General features: G+C 61.7%; 1 protein-coding gene across 1 annotated transcript in view; it reads right to left on the bottom strand.

Moving 5' to 3' along the window:
• Positions 1-5,727: 5,727 nt before the first annotated feature.
• Positions 5,728-18,818, bottom strand: part of LOC144951274 (voltage-dependent P/Q-type calcium channel subunit alpha-1A-like) — a 131,710-nt gene continuing 118,619 nt past the window's right edge. The window contains 5 exon segments of the mRNA XM_078881442.1: positions 5,728-11,066; positions 12,179-12,303; positions 15,168-15,471; positions 17,084-17,116; positions 18,597-18,698. Of these exon segments, the coding sequence (XP_078737568.1) occupies positions 10,095-11,066; positions 12,179-12,303; positions 15,168-15,471; positions 17,084-17,116; positions 18,597-18,698 (1,536 nt within the window). The 3' untranslated portion in view covers positions 5,728-10,094.

Genomic DNA, 18,818 nt, shown 5'->3' with positions numbered 1-18,818 from the left:
TGCTACTACTGCTGCTGAGTGCGATCCTTCGCGAGTCGTTTTGCAGGCAACTCGCCCCAGCATCATTGGGGGGCTGTGTTTGATGCAATTCCCCAAATTACGCGGCGTGCTTTTGTGTTTTCACGATGGGAGGAAACCGGAGAGGCAGGAATAAACAAAGACCCCATGCAGAACACGGGAGGGGGAGGAACATACAAACAACATACAAACAACATACAAACGCCACGTAGAAAAAAACCGCGCCCGAGTCGGGAATCGAACCGAGGCTGCCCTCTTTAGACCGCGAGAGCCGCTGCCGTGATGACGATCACGGGGGACCTCAGGGGTCAGGGTCATTCTTTTTGACATCGAAGATTCCTCGGGATGCATGCGAGTTTGGGAGCTTCACGTGAATAGAGAGAGGGGAGAGAGGCATTCGTATTGGAGCCAGTTAGCATACTGAAGGAGTTACAATAAGATGAAGAGGAGTATGTTGTTGTTGATGATGATCGAGCCACTTGCGTCTCGTATGGCGGAGCGAGTCTCACAACGCCGGCGGCCAATTTCTGTTTTCGGGGCACATTGATTTTGAGTATCTGTAACAGATTAAGGGTCTCGTCCGGGCGGAGTGCGACAGATGTGTCCCCTCGATGCTTGCTTGGTCTCTACTGCATCGCTTCGGGATTTTAAAAAGCACAGCGGTGGTGGACTCGGTGCCGGATTATATTATCGTAGTAGCACAAATAGTAGCTACTACTACACGTGTAGTAGCTACTACTACACGTGTAGTAGCTACGGGTCCCGCAATTTCAAGTGCCCCGCGCTAAATGCTTTCAAGTGCCATCAATTCCGGTTCAGCGATTCTGCACTTTCTCTATTACTATCGTACTTTATGGTACTTTATGAACGACTGGGTGTTTAAGGATAGCGATTTGTCGTATTATCTGGCCGTATAGCTAATTAAACATGCAATTACTTTACTATGCAAGTAAAAAATGTGTTTTAATATTTTTGGGGTTTTTTTAGGGCCCCTTTATAGCAACACATGCTACAGCCCCCGCACTAGCTTAGTCCGGCACTGGGCGGACTTATAATTGTCGTTGATGTCGAGTAGGTAAAGAAATAACATTGAGAGAGAGAGAGAGAGCCACCCGTTTGGCTGTGGCGTTACAGCGTGGCCGTGTGCTCGACACTGGAGTGCCGCGGGGCATGGCGGCAGCTTGGGGCGAGAGCGAGGATGTTGATGAAGGCGGTCCGGATTGAGTGGCGATGGCTCAAGGGCGAATTGAGGGCGAGATGGTGGCGAGGTTTCGGATGAGAGTCGTCGAGGGAAGGAAACCCTCACACCGACCCTCCGAGTCACGGGGAGACGCTTTAGTCGCTGCGCACAATTAGTGCGCTCCTCTCTCCACTCTCTGGGACGCGCTCCTGTTTGCGCACAAAGTCACGCCTTGAATCTCGCGCGCGCACCCAATGGCTCGCTCGCTCGAGACAAAACAACACGCCTTAGCAGACTTGGTAGGGACAAGTGCTGTTCGCGAGTAGCACCTATGAAGGCCGGCACAGCACACGAGGAGGTGGCTGTAGCCAACACCACGCCAGGCCGCCTTTGTCTCCCCAGTGGCGATGTTTTTTACACAGTACCCGGTGCTCATTTGAGGCTGGGTCGACCTAGGGGAGGCCCAGGACTGGTTCAGATAATCGTCAACGACGTTGACAGTCAGCGGGTCGCCCGGGTTGGTAGCGCAGCGTGCTAAACACTGTGCCACCGCTCCCCACAGTGACACTCACACGCGCGCGCACTCAATGGCCCACTCGCTCAAGACCTCAGTCGACCAGACGGACTGCTCACCCGTGCTGTTTAACCACTGCGGGTGACCACAACGCTCACCCACTCTCCCATCCGATCACCCGCCCATCCATCTCGTCAAATAATCTCTCTCACCCCATCCAATCACTCACCCGCTCGCCCATCCACTCGCCCACTCATTTGCTCGCTCACTCACTCACTCACCTCGGGCATCCAACCACTCACCCATCCAGTCGCTGATCTGCTCACCCACCCACGCACGCACTCACTTATCGAGGCATCGAGTCACTCACGCACCCAACCCACTCGTAATCCGAGTCCCCATCGTAATTGAGGCCCCCATCCCCACCACCGAGTCGAGGCACGGAGGTCACGGGGCGGCCTCATTACAACCCAAAGCAAAACAACAACAACAATCACAGCCAGACGCAAGCGAGTCAACCAACAAGCACGCGCGGACAAACCAGCGCTGGATGCACGGAGGCGTCCCCAGGAGCCCGCGGCAGACACCACGGGGGGGGGGGGCGAGGAGGTCATCGGGCGACGCCGACATTTGGCACGCGAACGCTTCCCCTTCGGCCCGACTCATCAGTCGCACGGCCGTCACCGCCAGGGTTTCGCGCGTTTGAGCACTCCCATCAGCTCTTCCCCGGCGCGCGTTCCGCCACTATGTCCGACGTTTCGCTCCCACGTGCACCGAAGCCAACTCAATAAATAAAGCAAGCTCGTTTTGTTTTTCTCCCATCGATTATAAAGTGGTGCTGGCGACTGCCGAGCGAGTTAGTGAGCGGGGTGAGTGAGCGGGGTGAGTGAGTGGGTGAGTGAGTGGTTGGGTGAGTGGGTGAGTGGGTGGGTGAGTGAATACGTAAGTGGCTGGGTGAGTAAGTGGGTGAGGGGGTGAGTGTGTGGATGAGTGGGTGGGTGAGTGGGTGAGTAAGCGGGGTGAGTGAGTGGGTGAGTGAGCGGGGTGAGTGAGTGGTTGGGTGGGTGAATAAGTAGGTGGCTGGGTGAGTAAGTGGGTGAGTGAGTGGTTGGGTTGGTGAGTGGATGGGTGAGTGGGTGAGTGAGCGGGTGGGTGAGCGGGTGGGTGAGCGGGTGGGTGAGTGGGTTGGCGAGTGGGTGGGTGAGTGAGTGGGTGGGTGAGTGGTTGAGTTGGCGAGTGGGTTGGTGAGTGGGTGGGTGAGTGGTTGGGTTGGTGAGTGGTTGGGTTGGAGAGTGGGTGGGTGAAGGGTTGTGTGGGTGAGTGGTTGGGTTGGTGTTTGTGTGGGTGATTGGTTGTGTGGATGAGTGGGTGGGTGAGTGAGTGGGTGGGTGAGTGAGTGGGTGGGTGAGTGGTTGTGTGGATGAGTGGGTGGGTGTCAATGAGCAACAGCGGCGGTCATCAACCAGCCCCGTACTTTGTATACTATCTATGGCAGAATTCGAGCGAAACCGAATCGGGCTCTTAGGCGAAGAAGCTGCAGGCGGCACGCGGTGTGAAGCGTCGGACAACGCTCCCAATGACAACGCGAGAGACGGCGGCACCACCACGGGTACTCGCATCGGAGAGGCCGAGACGCAGCGCGCAATGGCGCAGACGGAGTCCCCACCTCTACTTCCTCCACCTCCACCACCTCCTCCTCCACCTCCTCCACCACCTCATCCTCCTCCTCCACCACCTCCTCCTCCACCTCCTCCACCTCATCCTCCACCACCTCCTCCCCCACCACCTCCTCCTCCCCCACCTCCTCCTCCTCCACCACCTCCTCCTCCCCCACCTCCTCCTCCTCCACCACCTCCTCCTCCTCCCCCACCTCCTCCAGCTCCCCCACCTCCTCCTCCACCACCTCCTCCTCCCCCACCTCCTCCTCCCCCACCTCCTCCTCCTCCCCCACCTCCTCCTCCCCCACCTCCTCCAGCTCCCCCACCTCCTCCTCCACCACCTCCTCCTCCCCCACCTCCTCCTCCTCCCCCACCTCCTCCTCCTCCCCCACCTCCTCCAGCTCCCCCACCTCCTCCTCCACCACCTCCTCCTCCCCCACCTCCTCCTCCCCCACCTCCTCCAGCTCCCCCACCTCCTCCTCCACCACCTCCTCCAGCTCCCCCACCTCCTGCTCCCCCACCTCCTCCAGCTCCCCCACCTCCTCCTCCTCCACCACCTCCTCCTCCACCACCTCCTCCTCCCCCACCTCCTCCTCCCCCACCTCCTCCAGCTCCCCCACCTCCTCCTCCCCCACCTCCTCCAGCTCCCCCACCTCCTCCTCCACCACCTCCTCCTCCTCCACCACTTCCTCCTCCCCCACCTCCTCCAGCTCCCCCACCTCCTCCTCCTCCACCACCTCCTCCCCCACCTCCTCCTCCAACACCTCCTCCTCCCCCACCTCCTCCAGCTCCCCCACCTCCTCCAGCTCCCCCACCTCCTCCTCCACCACCTCCTCCAGCTCCCCCACCTCCTCCTCCCCCACCTCCTCCAGCTCCCCCACCTCCTCCTCCACCACCTCCTCCTCCCCCACCTCCTCCTCCCCCACCTCCTCCAGCTCCCCCACCTCCTCCTCCACCACCTCCTCCAGCTCCCCCACCTCCTGCTCCCCCACCTCCTCCTCCTCCACCACCTCCTCCCCCACCTCCTCCAGCTCCCCCACCTCCTCCTCCTCCACCACCTCCTCCCCCACCTCCTCCTCCAACACCTCCTCCTCCCCCACCTCCTCCTCCTCCCCCACCTCCTCCTCCCCCACCTCCTCCAGCTCCCCCACCTCCTCCAGCTCCCCCACCTCCTCCTCCACCACCTCCTCCAGCTCCCCCACCTCCTCCTCCCCCACCTCCTCCAGCTCCCCCACCTCCTCCTCTTCCTCCACCACCTCCTCCCCCACCCCCCCCTCCCCCACCTCCTCCTCCCCCACCTCCTCCTCCCCCACCTCCCCCTCCCCCCACCTCCTCCTCCACCACCCCCACCTCCTCCTCCCCCACCTCCCCCTCCCCCACCTCCTCCTCCCCCACCTCCTCCTCCACCACCCCCACCTCCTCCTCCCCCACCTCCTCCAGCTCCCCCACCTCCTCCAGCTCCCCCACCTCCTCCCCCTCCCCCACCTCCTCCTCCCCCACCTCCCCCTCCCCCACCTCCTCCTCCACCACCCCCCACCTCCTCCTCCCCCACCTCCTCCTCCCCCACCTCCTCCTCCCCCACCACCTCCACCACCTCCACCTCCTCCTCCCCCACCTCCCCCTCCCCCACCTCCTCCTCCACCACCCCCACCTCCTCCTCCCCCACCTCCTCCAGCTCCCCCACCTCCTCCAGCTCCCCCGCCTCCTCCCCCTCCCCCACCTCCTCCTCCCCCACCTCCCCCTCCCCCACCTCCTCCTCCACCACCCCCACCTCCTCCTCCCCCACCTCCTCCTCCCCCACCTCCTCCTCCCCCACCACCTCCACCACCTCCACCTCCTCCTCCCCCACCTCCCCCTCCCCCACCTCCTCCTCCCCCACCTCCCCCTCCCCCACCTCCTCCTCCACCACCCCCACCTCCTCCTCCCCCACCACCTCCACCACCCCCACCTCCTCCTCCCCCACCTCCCCCTCCCCCACCTCCTCCTCCCCCACCTCCCCCTCCCCCACCTCCTCCTCCCCCACCTCCTCCTCCCCCACCACCTCCACCACCCCCACCTCCTCCTCCCCCACCTCCCCCTCCCCCACCTCCTCCTCCCCCACCTCCCCCTCCCCCACCTCCTCCTCCACCACCCCCACCTCCTCCTCCCCCACCTCCTCCAGCTCCCCCACCTCCTCCTCCACCACCTCCTCCAGCTCCCCCACCTCCTCCTCCCCCACCTCCTCCAGCTCCCCCACCTCCTCCAGCTCCCCCACCTCCTCCTCTTCCTCCACCACCTCCTCCCCCACCTCCCCCTCCCCCACCTCCTCCTCCCCCACCTCCCCCTCCCCCACCTCCTCCTCCCCCACCTCCTCCACCACCTCCTCCCCCACCAAGTTGACTCTGACAGAGTTGCTGCTGCTGCTGTTGTTGTTGATGTTGTTGATGTTGTAAGGGATTCAGCGGCCCGGAACATATTTGAGCGTCCCGTGGTCACGCCACATCCACAGAGTCACCTCTCGACCCGAGCTGCTGGCTCCATTAGTCGCGTGCAACCCGATAGAATTTCCCGCTTACAAGCAATCCGGCACACAACGTCCAGGATACTCTCTCTTTCCCGTTGACGGCTGCGACGCTTTCGTCGATTCGTCACGGACCGTTAAATGTCTCGCGTCTCCCAGCGAACTGGGAAAGATTCCGCGAGACATCAATCCTCCACACGCTGTCTTGTTGTTGTTGTGGTGGTGGTGGTGGTCTCTAACCGCAGTGCCACCCACCATCGACTCGCCTCTAGGGTCAACTCCACGACAACCAGGTTGGGTGCACTTCAATCGATCACGGCGGGGGATCTTTAATCCCCTTTCTGGCACCACGCGCATCGTTCTCCCAAGGTTTGACCGTCGATTAAAAAGGCGCCCCCCCACCCCACCCACCCGGCCTTGGGTTTGTTGGTCCAAAAGTCGTCGCGTGGGAACGGCGCGGGGTGCCGTTCCCCCTCGACGGCGGCGTGGGCCCTTGCCGACGAACATCGTCGCGCAGTCTGCAGGCAAGGCAAGGGGGTGATTGCGCGTCAGGCCCCGCTACGCAATGAACGGCAAGCCCAGGGTGGAACGCTGCCTTGCGGAGAAACGCTGCATAATCGGTGGACACTTCTGAAAGGCGAACACTCGCCCACGGTGACAAGCTGCCCACGGTGGTGGAGCCCTCGCCGTGGGGGGCCACCGGTAGCATTCGCCTCCCCAGGTGGCGGCGGCCTCCACAGGTGGTGGCGGCCTCCACAGGTGGTGGTGGCCTCCACAGGAGGTGGTGGCCTCCCCAGGTGGTGGCCTCCACAGGTGGTGGTGGCCTCCCCAGGTGGTGGCCTCCACAGGTGGTGACCTCCCCTGGTGGTGGCCTCCACAGGTGGTGGTGGCCTCCGCAGGTGGTGGTGGCCTCCACAGGTGGTGGTGGCCTCCACAGGTGGTGGTGGCCTCCCCAGGTGGTGGCGGCCTCCACAGGTGGTGGTGGCCTCCACAGGTGGCAGCGGCCTCCCCTGGTGGTGGCGGCCTCCACAGGTGGTGGCCTCCACAGGTGGTGGCCTCCACAGGTGGTGGCAGCCTCCCCTGGTGGTGGTGGCCTCCCCAGGTGGTGGCGGCCTCCCCAAGGCCCCTGCGGCTGATCGTCTGCGCTGCGATGGCGACGGGGATCTTGGGAAAGGTGGGAAGAGTCTGGCGCGTTCGCCAGAACGATTTGGCACTGCGTTGGCATCGAGCAATGCAATCATCGTCGTCGTCATCATCATCGTCGTCGTCGTCGTTGTCGTCATCGTCATCGAAGTCATCATGCCCAGCCAGAGGGCTGTGTAGACTCATCCACATACTCTCCGTACGGACGGACGGACGCATGCACAAAGCGCACAAAGCGTGCGCACGTGTCAGGGAAGCGTTTCTGACTTTACTTTGTTGTTATTATCATCATCATAAATATATTACGCTTGTTTAGCTTGGAGAGCCTCGCTTGGGAGTCTCAACACTGCTTTTCAGGAGGGTCCTGCCACGTTTTCCCTTTTGCAGTCGTGGGGGTAGCGACGCTGCTGCTGCTGCTGCTGTGATCCCAATCGATAAATTGTTGTTCGGCCAATGCCGGTTGTCACGTTGTGTGAGAACGTGTTTGTCCGCGTTTCACGGTTTTCCTTCTTTGAGCTTTGGTAGGAAACCGGAGACAGAACACACAAACTACGACACACACACATACGACACACACACACAACGACACACACGACACACACACACACACAACTACACACACACGCACACACAAACTACACACACACACAAACTACACAAACACACGACACACAAACACACGACACACACACGACACACACACACAGAGAAAGGCACCCCGGAGTCGGGAATCGAACCCAGGGGGATCTTCGCTGTGAGGCAACAGGCGTGACGTCACCGCTGCCGCTATGTTTGTTTCCTTTCGATAATCGGATTCAGTTCACAATTGTGTAAAGCTATGAGGCTTTCACGACTTCATAGCTCTCCGATTCGTATAATTTCAATTAGCGCTGACGGGAAATTGTCACAATTTGCTGGCACCAATCTGTGAAGTGATCTTGCCGCCCCCCCCCCTTTCTAAACGCGACCGTTGTCTGCCGCTCGAGGCCGCGGGGCTCCTGATCCTCTGTCCGCGAATCGCCCCCCTCCCCCCCCCCCCGCGTCATTCTCTTTTGGAAGCGACGTCACAAAAGTGACGTCACTGCCCCGTGACGTCTTACATTTCGGACAACGTCCGAATATTTTGGGTTTTTTCTCCTTTCCGCTCCCTCCCTCCCGCACCCCCCCCCCCAGAGAGCTGTCGTCCTGAAATTGCCAAAGCTTCACAATCCCCCCGTACCGCACAGAACGCACACACGCACACACGTACACACGCACACACGCATACACGCGCACACGCGCACACACGCACGCACACACACGCGTACACGCGCACACGCACGCACACACGCACGCACACACACGCATACACGCACGCACGCGCGTATACAAAGACCCACCCCCCTGTATAGCCTTAGTAGACTGTAGGGGCAAGTGCTGTTAGCGAGTAGCAGAAGGCCGGCACGGCACACGAGGGGGTGGGTGGCCAGCACCGTGCCCGGCCGCCTTTGTCTCCCCAGTGGTGATGTTTACACACCGCACCAGGTACTCATTTGAGGCTGAGTCGACCTAGGGGGAGGTCCAGGACCGGTTCAGATAATCGTCACCGGTGTTAGCCGTGGGCGGCAATCGAACTCGGGTGGCCGGGTTCGTAGCGCTAACCGCTACGCCACCGCTCCCCGCGTGAGCACGCACGCACGCACCGCCACAGCATAAGCAAATACACTAAGCTCCATTCATGGCTGGTGTCTGCTATTACTATTATTGTTGTTATTATTCGTAATTGTATTTGTACACTAAAGTTATCACCGGAGGGGGGAACAGACAAAAGATCTCGGCTCTTGACGGCGCAAGCTCCCATCACCCCTTAATGTGGCGGTCCTGAGCCCAGCGGTGGAAAACTCCACAGTCGTATGGCAGGGATCAAGTCCTTCCGTGGGGGGACCGCCGTCCCAGCTTGACCGACCCACAAAGCGGTACACGCTTTAGCGACCCCCCCCCCCCCCCACCGCGGAGGTGTCGGTGATTATTGGCTGGGATGTGTCGGTGGGAGGGGCGGTGTTTGAGTTTGCGACCTTCATTCTGTACACGAGGCGACGGTTGGGGGTAGCAGGGGGGGCAGGGGAGTGGGGGGCCGGGTGGAACTCCGTGGTCGGAGCCGGACGTCCGGTGGGCTCGCAGAGCCACGCTCGGGGTGGTGCTCGGGGTGGTGCTCGGGGCGGCGCTCGGGGTGGTGCTCGGGGCGGCGCTCGGGGTGGTGCTCGGGGCGGCGCTCGGGGTGGTGCTCGGGGTGGTGCTCGGGGTGGTGCTCGGGGCGGCACTCGGGGTGGTGCTCGGGGCGGCGCTCGGGGTGGTGCTCGGGGCGGCACTCGGGGTGGTGCTCGGGGTGGTGCGGTCACTTGTCCCGTCAGCATCTCGCTGCGTCGACTGGGCACGTCCACGTCCGTCCGTCCGTATGTCCGCTCGTCAGTGTGTCCGTCCGCGTGTCCATCGGCGTGTCCATCGGCGTGTCCATCGGTGAGTCCATGAGTCCGTCCGCGTGTCCATCGGTGTGTCCGTGAGTCCGTGAGTCCGTGTGCGACTCTCACTCTCTCAGATTCACGCTTCCTGTCCCCGTCTTCCTGTTTGTCCATCTGCCGATCCACGTGTCGATGTGGCTGTGCATCTCCCTCCCTCACGTCTTTTCGTATCATCTTTCTGTGCGTCCATCTATCTATCACGTTCAACCATCTATCCATCAATCCATCTACCTGTCCGTTTGTCCATCTCTCCCTCCGTCCATCTGTCTACCATCAGTCTGATCATCTATTGCTTTCATACATTTATCATCTTGCTGTTGATCTGTCTGCCAATCTATTGCTCCCTTCCACCTCTCTGCCGATCTGTCTATCTATTGCTTCAATCCATTTGTCCTGTCCGTCCATCATTCTATCCCACCCGTCCGTCCATTTCTTTCATCCGTCCGTCCGTCCACACGTCCATCCGTCCGTCCACTCGTCCGTCGGTTTTCCCGCTCGTCCATTCGCCGGTCGCTTCCGTCCGTCTGCCGGTCGCTCCGTCGGTCGGATGGCGGGTCGCCGGGTCGGTCGACTCCGGAGGGAGCTAGCACCAGTCGTCCTCGTCCGTCTCGCTGCACGCCCGCTCGCCCCCCCTCCGCGCGCCGCCCCGCGGCCTCGTGCCCGGCGCGCCGGCGTGCCGCCGCGGCCGGTGGCCGTTGGGCAGCCGCGGCGGCCGGGGGCCGTGGGTCGCCCGCTCCGGGACGCCCCCCCCCATCGCCGCCTCCTCGTCCTCGTCCCCTCCCCCGCGCCGCCTCGCCGCCCGACGCGCCGGCGCGTGGCCGTGCCCCGCCGGAGGCGAGCGCGGCCCCGGCGTCGCGGCGCCGGGGCCGCGGGTGAGGCTCAGGTAGGGGTCGGATGCGTGGTGGCGCGCCGGGCCGGTCGAGCCGCCGTGCCGGCCGCCGGGCGCCGAGGAACGGACTCCGCCTCCTCCTCCGCCGCCACCGCCAGGAGCCCGACGGCCGAACTCGTCGTCGCGCGGCGTCCTCGCGCGCTGCCGCTCGTGCGACGATCGCTTCGACCACGGCTCCTCTTCCTCCTCTTCCTCCTCCTCCTCCTCGCGCTCCCCCTCCTCCTCTTCATCCTCGTCGTCGTCGCCGCCACCGCGCCGGTCCCCCGGCGTCATTCGGCCGCCCTCCCACTCGCGGCCCTCCAGCACCAGCGAGCACACTCGCTTGGCCGGCGCGGGACGGGAGCCGGCGGAGCGGCGCACCACGGACGCACCGGAGACGGCGCCGGAGACGGCGCCGGAGACGGCGCCAGAGACGGCGCCGGTTCCCGCGGCGGAGGGCGACGGCGGCCGCACGGGGGGCGAGGAGGAGCGGGTGCCGGGCCCGGAGCGGCCGGGGTGGAGCGGCGCCACCGCCCCCCCCGCCGCCGCTTGCTGCTGCTGCTGTTGGGGCGTGCGCGGGAGCTGGCGGCGCCGCGTGCGCAGGGGCGTGCCGCACACCGGCGTGCACGACTCCGACGGGTACCCGAGGCCCGGGCGCACGGGGCTGCTGCTGAGGGAGCGGCTGCCCTGTGAGGTGGGTGCGGGTGAGGACACGTGGTGGTCACGATCGGGGGGACACGTGGGGGACACGTGGGGACACGTGGGGGACACGCGGGTACAAGGGAGACACATGACCACGTGGGCCCAAACACAAAGACAACAAACAAATATCCCCCAAATAGCCTGCACAGACTGTAGGGCAAGTGCTGTTAGCGAGTAGCAGAAGGCCGGCAAGGCACACGAGGGGGTGGGTGGCCAGCACCGTGCCCGGCCGCCTTTGTCTCCCTAGAGGTTATGTTTACACACCGCACCAGGTACTCATTTGTGTCTGACTCAACCTAGGGGAGGTCCAGGACTGGTTCAGATGGTGTTGGCAGTGAGAGCGGGAATTGAACTCAGGTCTCCGGGTTCGTAGCGCAGTGCGCTGACCGCTACACTACCACTCCCTCACAAACACGCGTACACACGCGCATGCGCACGCACGTACGTACAGACACACACGCGTAGACACGCGCATGCGCACGCACGTACGTACAGACACACGCGTACACACGGGCATGCGCACGCACGTACGTACAGACACACGCGTACACACGCGCATGCGCGTACGTACAGACACACGCGTACACACGTGCATGCGCACGCACGTACGTACAGACACACGCGTACACACGGGTGCGCGTACGTACAGACACACGCGTACACACGCGCATGCGCACGCACGTACGTACAGACACACACGTGCGCATGCGCATGCGCACGCACGTACGTACAGACACACACGCGTACACACGCGCATGCGCACGCACGTACGTACAGACACACGCGTACACGCGCATGCGCACGCACGTACGTACAGACACACGCGTACACACGCGCATGCGCACGCACGTATGTACAGACACACGTGTACACACGCGCATGCGCACGCACGTACGTAGAGACACACACGCGTACACACGCGCATGCGCAAGCACGTACGTACAGGCACACGCGTACACACGCGCATGCGCACACACATACGTACAGATACACACGCGTACACACGCGCATGCGCACGCACGTACGCGCGCGCACGTATGCACGTGCACGCACATACATGCACGCACACATGCACACACGCACTCACGCGTACGTACGGCCTTGCGCGTGCCGGCCGGCGGGGCGTGCGTGCCCACGCCCCTGCGGGTGCGTGAGCGTGAGGCCGGGTCGGAGGCCTCGCCCAGGCGGCCCATCCTGGGGGAGCTCAGCTCCATCTGAGAGCCTGCGCAGCGGGGACACGCAGAGAGCCATAGAGACAGTTAGAGACAGAGACACGTGACACGCAGAGACACAGACACAGTCACAGAGACACACAGAGACACAGACACGGTGACACACAGAGACACAGTCACAGAGACACACAGAGACACGTGACACACAGAGACACGTGACACACAGAGACACGTGACACACAGAGGCACGTGACACACAGAGACACAGACGCGTGACACACAGAGACACGTGACACACAGAGACATAGACACGTGACACACAGAGACACGTGACACAGAGATACGTAACACACAGACACACAGACACGTGACACACAGACACGTGACACACACAGACACAGAGACACGTGACACACAGACACGTGACACAGATACATAGACACGTGACACAGAGAGATAGACACGGTGACACAGAGGAGAAGTGGTAACAATGTAAAGCTCTTTGTCAATCCATTGCTGGATGAAGCCCTCCCCGAGCCATCTTTGGTCATGGGAGGGCTCCGTAGAGACGGCTGTGGAGGTACCCTCTCTCGATGGCTTTTGGCCTACTCTTCCACACTGGCCAGCGCATCTCGCAAGAGGTGGGGGTTACCCCAGCGCACGCGACCTGCCGATGGGAGGCTACCTGTGGCCGAACCCACTCACGCTGCCGGGCGAACAGATGCATTGGGCGAGGGGGGGCAGGTGGCTGGCCGGGGGGGTTATGAAACTTGCTCCCCCGTTCCAACCGCCGCGCCGGGAGATTGGGGTCAAACCGGCGTGACCTCTGGATCGCGAGTCCGGTGGCGCTGCCGACCCGCTTAAGAAAATCTTAACAAACAAACAGAAACAATCGGCGTAATTTGATGTTAATTTGCGGTTGGGCAAGAGGCCCGGAATCGACATTCCTAAAGCCGCGACCACAGCCAAGACCTGAAGATGTCTACAGAGCCCGGCGTGAGCCACGGATGTCGTGGTGTTTGTGTCATCGGAGGTGCGGAGGAAGGATAACAAACGGATGGGTATCTGTGTTGAGTCTAAGGGTCTCCGAGTCTACGTATGTCGGTATGTGTGATGACTTCTTTCGCACCGTACGAAGCCAACCGTGCTGATCGGAGGTGCGGTGGAAGGAGAAGAAACTAAACACAAAAAAGCCGTTCTAAAGCAGTGAGTGTTTAATCTGGATTTAAAAGTGCATCGCTCCCAGTGGTTTGCTAATATTGGAAGGAAGAGCGTTCATTGTAAGGTCGCACTCGTTACACGCAACGTGCTTGCCACGACACCTCGCTGATCTCGTCAAGGAGCATAACCCATCATCAGGCCAACTCCGTCATCCTCGCAGCAGCAGCAGCGGCAGCAGCGGCAGCAGCGGCAGCAGCGGCAGCAGCGGCAGCAGCGGCAGCAGCGGCAGCAGCGGCAGCAGCGGCAGCAGCGGCAGCAGCGGCAGCAGCGGCAGCAGCGGCAGCAGCGGCAGCAGCGGCAGCAACGGCAGCAGCGGCAGCAGTGGCAGCAGCGGCTTTTGACTGGCCATCGAACAAAGATGGTGGCCACCGCATCATCGCGCGGCGCTTTCAGATGCGCTTCTGCGGCCGTCTGGAACGCTCTTCCTTCCGATATTGGAAAGCCAGTGGTGCACTTTTAAAAATGATACAGATATAGATTGACAAAGTCATTTCTTTAGAACTGCTTTTTGTGTTTAGCTTGTTGTCCTTTTCCCCCCCGCAAACATCTCCGCGTACGGTTGGCGATAAAACAAGTTCCACGCACGCACACACGTGCCGACATCCCAGACGGGAGACGGAACTGGAACCGGCGACCCCTGTCTGGATAGCGAGTCCAGCGCGCTCACCACTGCAACTCAGCAGCAACCCTTCTGTTGGGGGCAGGTGTTAGAACCCCCCCTCCCCCCCACTAACGGAGGGAGGGGGGGTGGTGAGGTGGTGGTGGTGGTGGTGGTAGGGGAGGGGGTGTAACGGATGTTCCCGCTGCTCGCGAGACTCAGCGGCCAGCCGTGGAGGTGGTGGACGCGTCGCTGTAATTGGTTGTGACGGAACGGGCTGCCCTGCGGTTCCCAGGGCAGCCGTGTGAGCGCTGCAAACCCGGGGGGCGCGGCAAGAGGCGTTTTTAAAATGAATTCGTTGTATTTATATAATTATATAAATACGTGCTTGTAGGGGGAGCGGTGGCGCAGCGGTTCGCGCTACGCTGCGCTACGAACCCGGCCGCCCGAGTTCGATTCCCGCTCACGGCCAACACCGGTGACAATTATCTGAACTGGTCCTGGGCCTCTCCTAGGTCGACACAGCCTCAAATGAGTACCCGGTGCGGTGGAGTAAACATCGCCACCGGGGAGACAAAGGAGGCCGGGCGTGGTGCTGACCACCCATCCTCTCGTGTGCCGTGCCGGCTTTCATAGGTGCTACTCGCTAACAGCACTTGCCCGAAGAGTCTGTTGAGGGTATACGGGGGATCTTTGTCTTTTGTGCTTGTGTGTGTACTTCACAAGTGTAATTCCTGCGCCGGTAAAGAAAGGCGTCTTCAACGACTGCACTGGCACTTTGCCCTTTTTGAGAATTTAATTTGGGGTCGGTGCAGGTGTGCAGGTGTGCAGGTGTGCAGGTGTGGGGGTGTCGGTGTGAAACCCCAGGTGAGACCCCAGGTGACACGCCAGGTGATACCCCAGGTGACACCCCAGGTGACATGCCAGGTGACACGCCAGGTGACACGCCAGGTGACACCCCAGGTGAGACCCCAGGTGAGACCCCAGGTGATACCCCAGGTGACACGCCAGGTGACACGTCAGGTGATACACCAGGTGAGACCCCAGGTGAGACCCCAGGTGAGACCCCAGGTGAGAGATGCGGCGGAGCCCCACCGGTCCACGCGTCCGAGTGGCGCGCGGACCCCGGCGGTGGGGGCGGCCGCCTCTGCTGGCGCCCGCCGACAGCGGCGGCGGCGTCCGGGCCGCCCCGCTTGGCCGGCCTCGCCGGGGAGGGTCCCCCGGCGAGGCCGGCGAGGCTCCCCGGGGCACGGTGAGCGGCGGAGACGGGGTCCGGGGGGGCCCCGCGGTCGGGGCTCACGCGCTCCAGGGACAGCTCGGCCAGGTCGGGCCCCGGGGTGCGGACGCTGGCGCCCAGCAGCGAGGCGGAGCGCTTGATGGGGCTCGCGTCCCGGATGGGCTGCCGGGGGGCGGGAGAGACGGGCGGGGGGGGAGTGGCCGTGGGGGGAGACGGTGGGGGGGGGGAGATGGTGGGGGGGGGAGACGGTGGGGGGGGGGAGATGGTGGGGGGGGGAGATGGTGGGGAGGGGATGGGGGGGGGAAGACAGTGGGGGGAGACGGTCCGGAAAACGCCCAACGTCTGGGGACGATCGTGGGGGCTGTTGATGTCCATTGCCTGCACCCTGCACCCTGCACATGGTGCGGTGTGAAACCCCAGCTGATACCCCAGGTAAGACCACAGGTCATACCACAGGTGAGACCACAGGTGAGACCCATGGTGCAGGGTGCAGCACGCAGTTGCCAGCCTCTGAGAGGTGCATCGAGGACCAGTCCTATAGCGCCTGTGACGCCGTGGACTCCACCGGCAGCCAGGCTATTGGACGGGATCGAACTCGGGTCGCCGGGTGTGTAGTGCGGCGCGCTAACCGCTATACTGCCGCTCTGCTGACTGTGTGTGTGACCTCACACGCACACACACGCTGTAGGTGACACACACTGTAGTTGACACACACACACACACACTGTAGGTGACACACACACACACACTGTAGGCGACACACACACAGGAGGTGACACACACACACACACTGTGTGTGACTGACCACACACACACTGTGTGACCACACACACAGGTAGACTCATCAGTCACACGCAGGCAAAACAACTCAAGCATCTCGGAATCTTCTTCAGCAGGAGTCGGCTTCTTTTTCTTTATCAGATACAAATACCAGAGAAAGGGAGATGCTCAAATATTTAAATAAATCGCCACTAAGATAACAGCGAAAACAAGATTGTGTAAACATCTGATAGGAGGGGGGAGGGCACCGACCACGACGGACGGCGCAGACAAATGTCCCCCGTGTAGCCTTGCAGCCTGCCTGGGGCAAGTGCTCGCCAGCGAGGCCAGAACGGGTGGTGTGGTGTGGCCAATAGCAGTGGCGACGTCCGGTACATGCACACCGCACCGCACGCCCAGGCACTCATTGAAGGCCGAGTGGACCTAGGGGCGGGGAACCTTTTCTCTGCCAAGGACCATTTGGATATTTATAACATCAATCGCTGGCCATACAAAATTATCAACTTAAAAATTTGCCTGCCTGTTATATTTGGTCAAACATTTAATTAACTCGCCCCTAACGCGATGGCTGGAACTGCTTCTCTTTGTCGAGGCGTGTGATGTTAGCTGCTATTGATGATGTTGCTACCCGCAACTGCTTTTCCAGGTTTGCTCCTAGATTTATTGAATTTCGAGTCCCGCAGCGGTTGCCTTGGCAGGGCTACACCAAATGACATCGCGGGCCTCATACGGCCCGCAGACCCGACGTTCCACACCCCTGGCCTAAACGAGAAGGCCCCACTGAGCGATGTCGCCGGTTTCTACCAGAAGCGACCTGGAAGCTGAACGAAGCGGCTTGGTCGTCGTTGCGTGGAAATGTTTGTCAGCCAAATAACTCCAAACACGCAAGTGTGGAGGGGGGAAACTGGAGACAGATCCACGCCACCACGGGGAGGGAGAGGGAGGGAGAGAGAGAGAGAGGGAGAGTAGTAGGTGGTGGTGGTGGGCGGCATACCGACAGTGCTGGGTGCAGGCCGGCCAGGAACGGCTGCTCGCAGAGACGAAGAGGAGGGAGGGGGACATGGGGGGGGGGGGGGTAGAAGGGAAGAGGTGACGCTGTGGATTACAGTGCGACTCGCTTCGCAGCATGACCATCGTGAGCACCGCATGACTGACATTGCCATGATCAAGTGTGACCCATCAGAATCGTCATCAGCACGCACCATCATCATCATTGTAATGAAAGAGCAATAGACAGACCGGAATGACTGACATGCAGACGCATGAACAGACATGACGGACAGACAGACGGACAGACGGACGGACTGATGGACAGACTGTCCCATGGAGAGACGCACAGACAGACCCAGCAGACCGACTGATGAACAAACCATCCAATGGACAGGCAAAGCGGACAGACACATGGACAGACGCGGACTGACACACCAACGAGATGGACAAGCAGACAAAAACAAACACGCAAACAGACGGACGGACAATCAGACAAGACCGACGGACGGACAGACGACGGACAGGTGGACAGAGCGGCGACGCCGTGCCGAGGTGGCGTGGCCGCAGGGGAAGGCCGCAGGGGGGAGACCACGGGGGAGGGGGCTGCGGGGGAGGGGGCTGCGGGGGAGGGCGCCACGGGGGAGGGCCGCGTGCCTCTACCGATCTTCACAAAGCGACAGGAACTCGTGGCTGGCCGGGCGATGGAGAATAACCGATGCGGCACTCACGCGGCATGCCTCTCTCTCTCTCTCTGTCTGACCCGAGCGTGGTCCACTACACGAGGCTGCAGGTTACCACCACAGCCTCTTAGACGCGTGGCAGAGCTTCGAGCGGAGCGGAACGCGTTGGGAAAGAGAGAGAGGGGACGACTCAGAGAGAGAGAGACAACGACTCAGATTCGCTTGGACCACTCAGAGAGAGGGGGGACAACTCAGAGAGAGAGACAGAGAGGACGACTCAGAGAGAGAGAGAAGACAGAGAGGACGACTCGGACGAGCCGGGAGGAGGAACCACAGACGAGGAGTGGGGTAGCAGCAGCCACGCCACCAAAAATTGCCCCAGCTCTGCCATCCTCTTAACATGAACGTGTGTTCAGCCAATTAATGATGAGTGTTTATGTTGTGCATATGGAAGATTGAGTGAAAAAAAAGTTTAATTCATTTTGACACATCCCATTGGCCGCATGGCCTTCTGGGAGAGCGTGATTTCATCAGCAGTGGTTCCAAAGCAAAACTCTGCACCCGTTTCGACGTTCAGCGTCTCATCAGCAGATGCAGGCGTGACGTCGACCAGTGCTTTATCGGCAAGTGCCGCCCTCCACCGGGGTAAATAGAAGTGAGAAGCACCGGCACAACGTCGCGGCCCCATGGCACGGGGGACCAACCGACCGCGGGCGTCACACCGAATGAAGGATGAACTGTGCGACCCACCCCCCCGGCAGAGGAATGTGGAGTTTCCGCGCGCGGCCGCGGGGGGCGGGCGGCGGGGGTAGGGTTAGGGAGGGGGAGGTAACGTGCCTGAGCGTCGACGGTGAGACGGGGGAGGGAGGTGGCGCGGGCCTGGGCCTCCAGCGAGGCGCGGGGGTCTCCGGCGCAGGAGAGGGCGCTCAGCTCGTACGTCTGTGGGGGGAGCGCCGTCAACATCGCAAAGCGGCGTCGGCACCGGCATCGTCGTCGTCGTCATCGTCATCATCGTTGTCGTTATTGTCCTCATCGGTGTCATCATCATAGTCATCGTCG

Source organism: Lampetra fluviatilis, chromosome 61 (genome assembly GCF_964198595.1).
Source record: "Lampetra fluviatilis chromosome 61, kcLamFluv1.1, whole genome shotgun sequence".
NCBI classification, from domain to species: domain Eukaryota; kingdom Metazoa; phylum Chordata; class Hyperoartia; order Petromyzontiformes; family Petromyzontidae; genus Lampetra; species Lampetra fluviatilis.
Note: the sequence above shows the minus strand (reverse complement) of the source record. Positions and strands in the feature narration are given on the sequence as shown.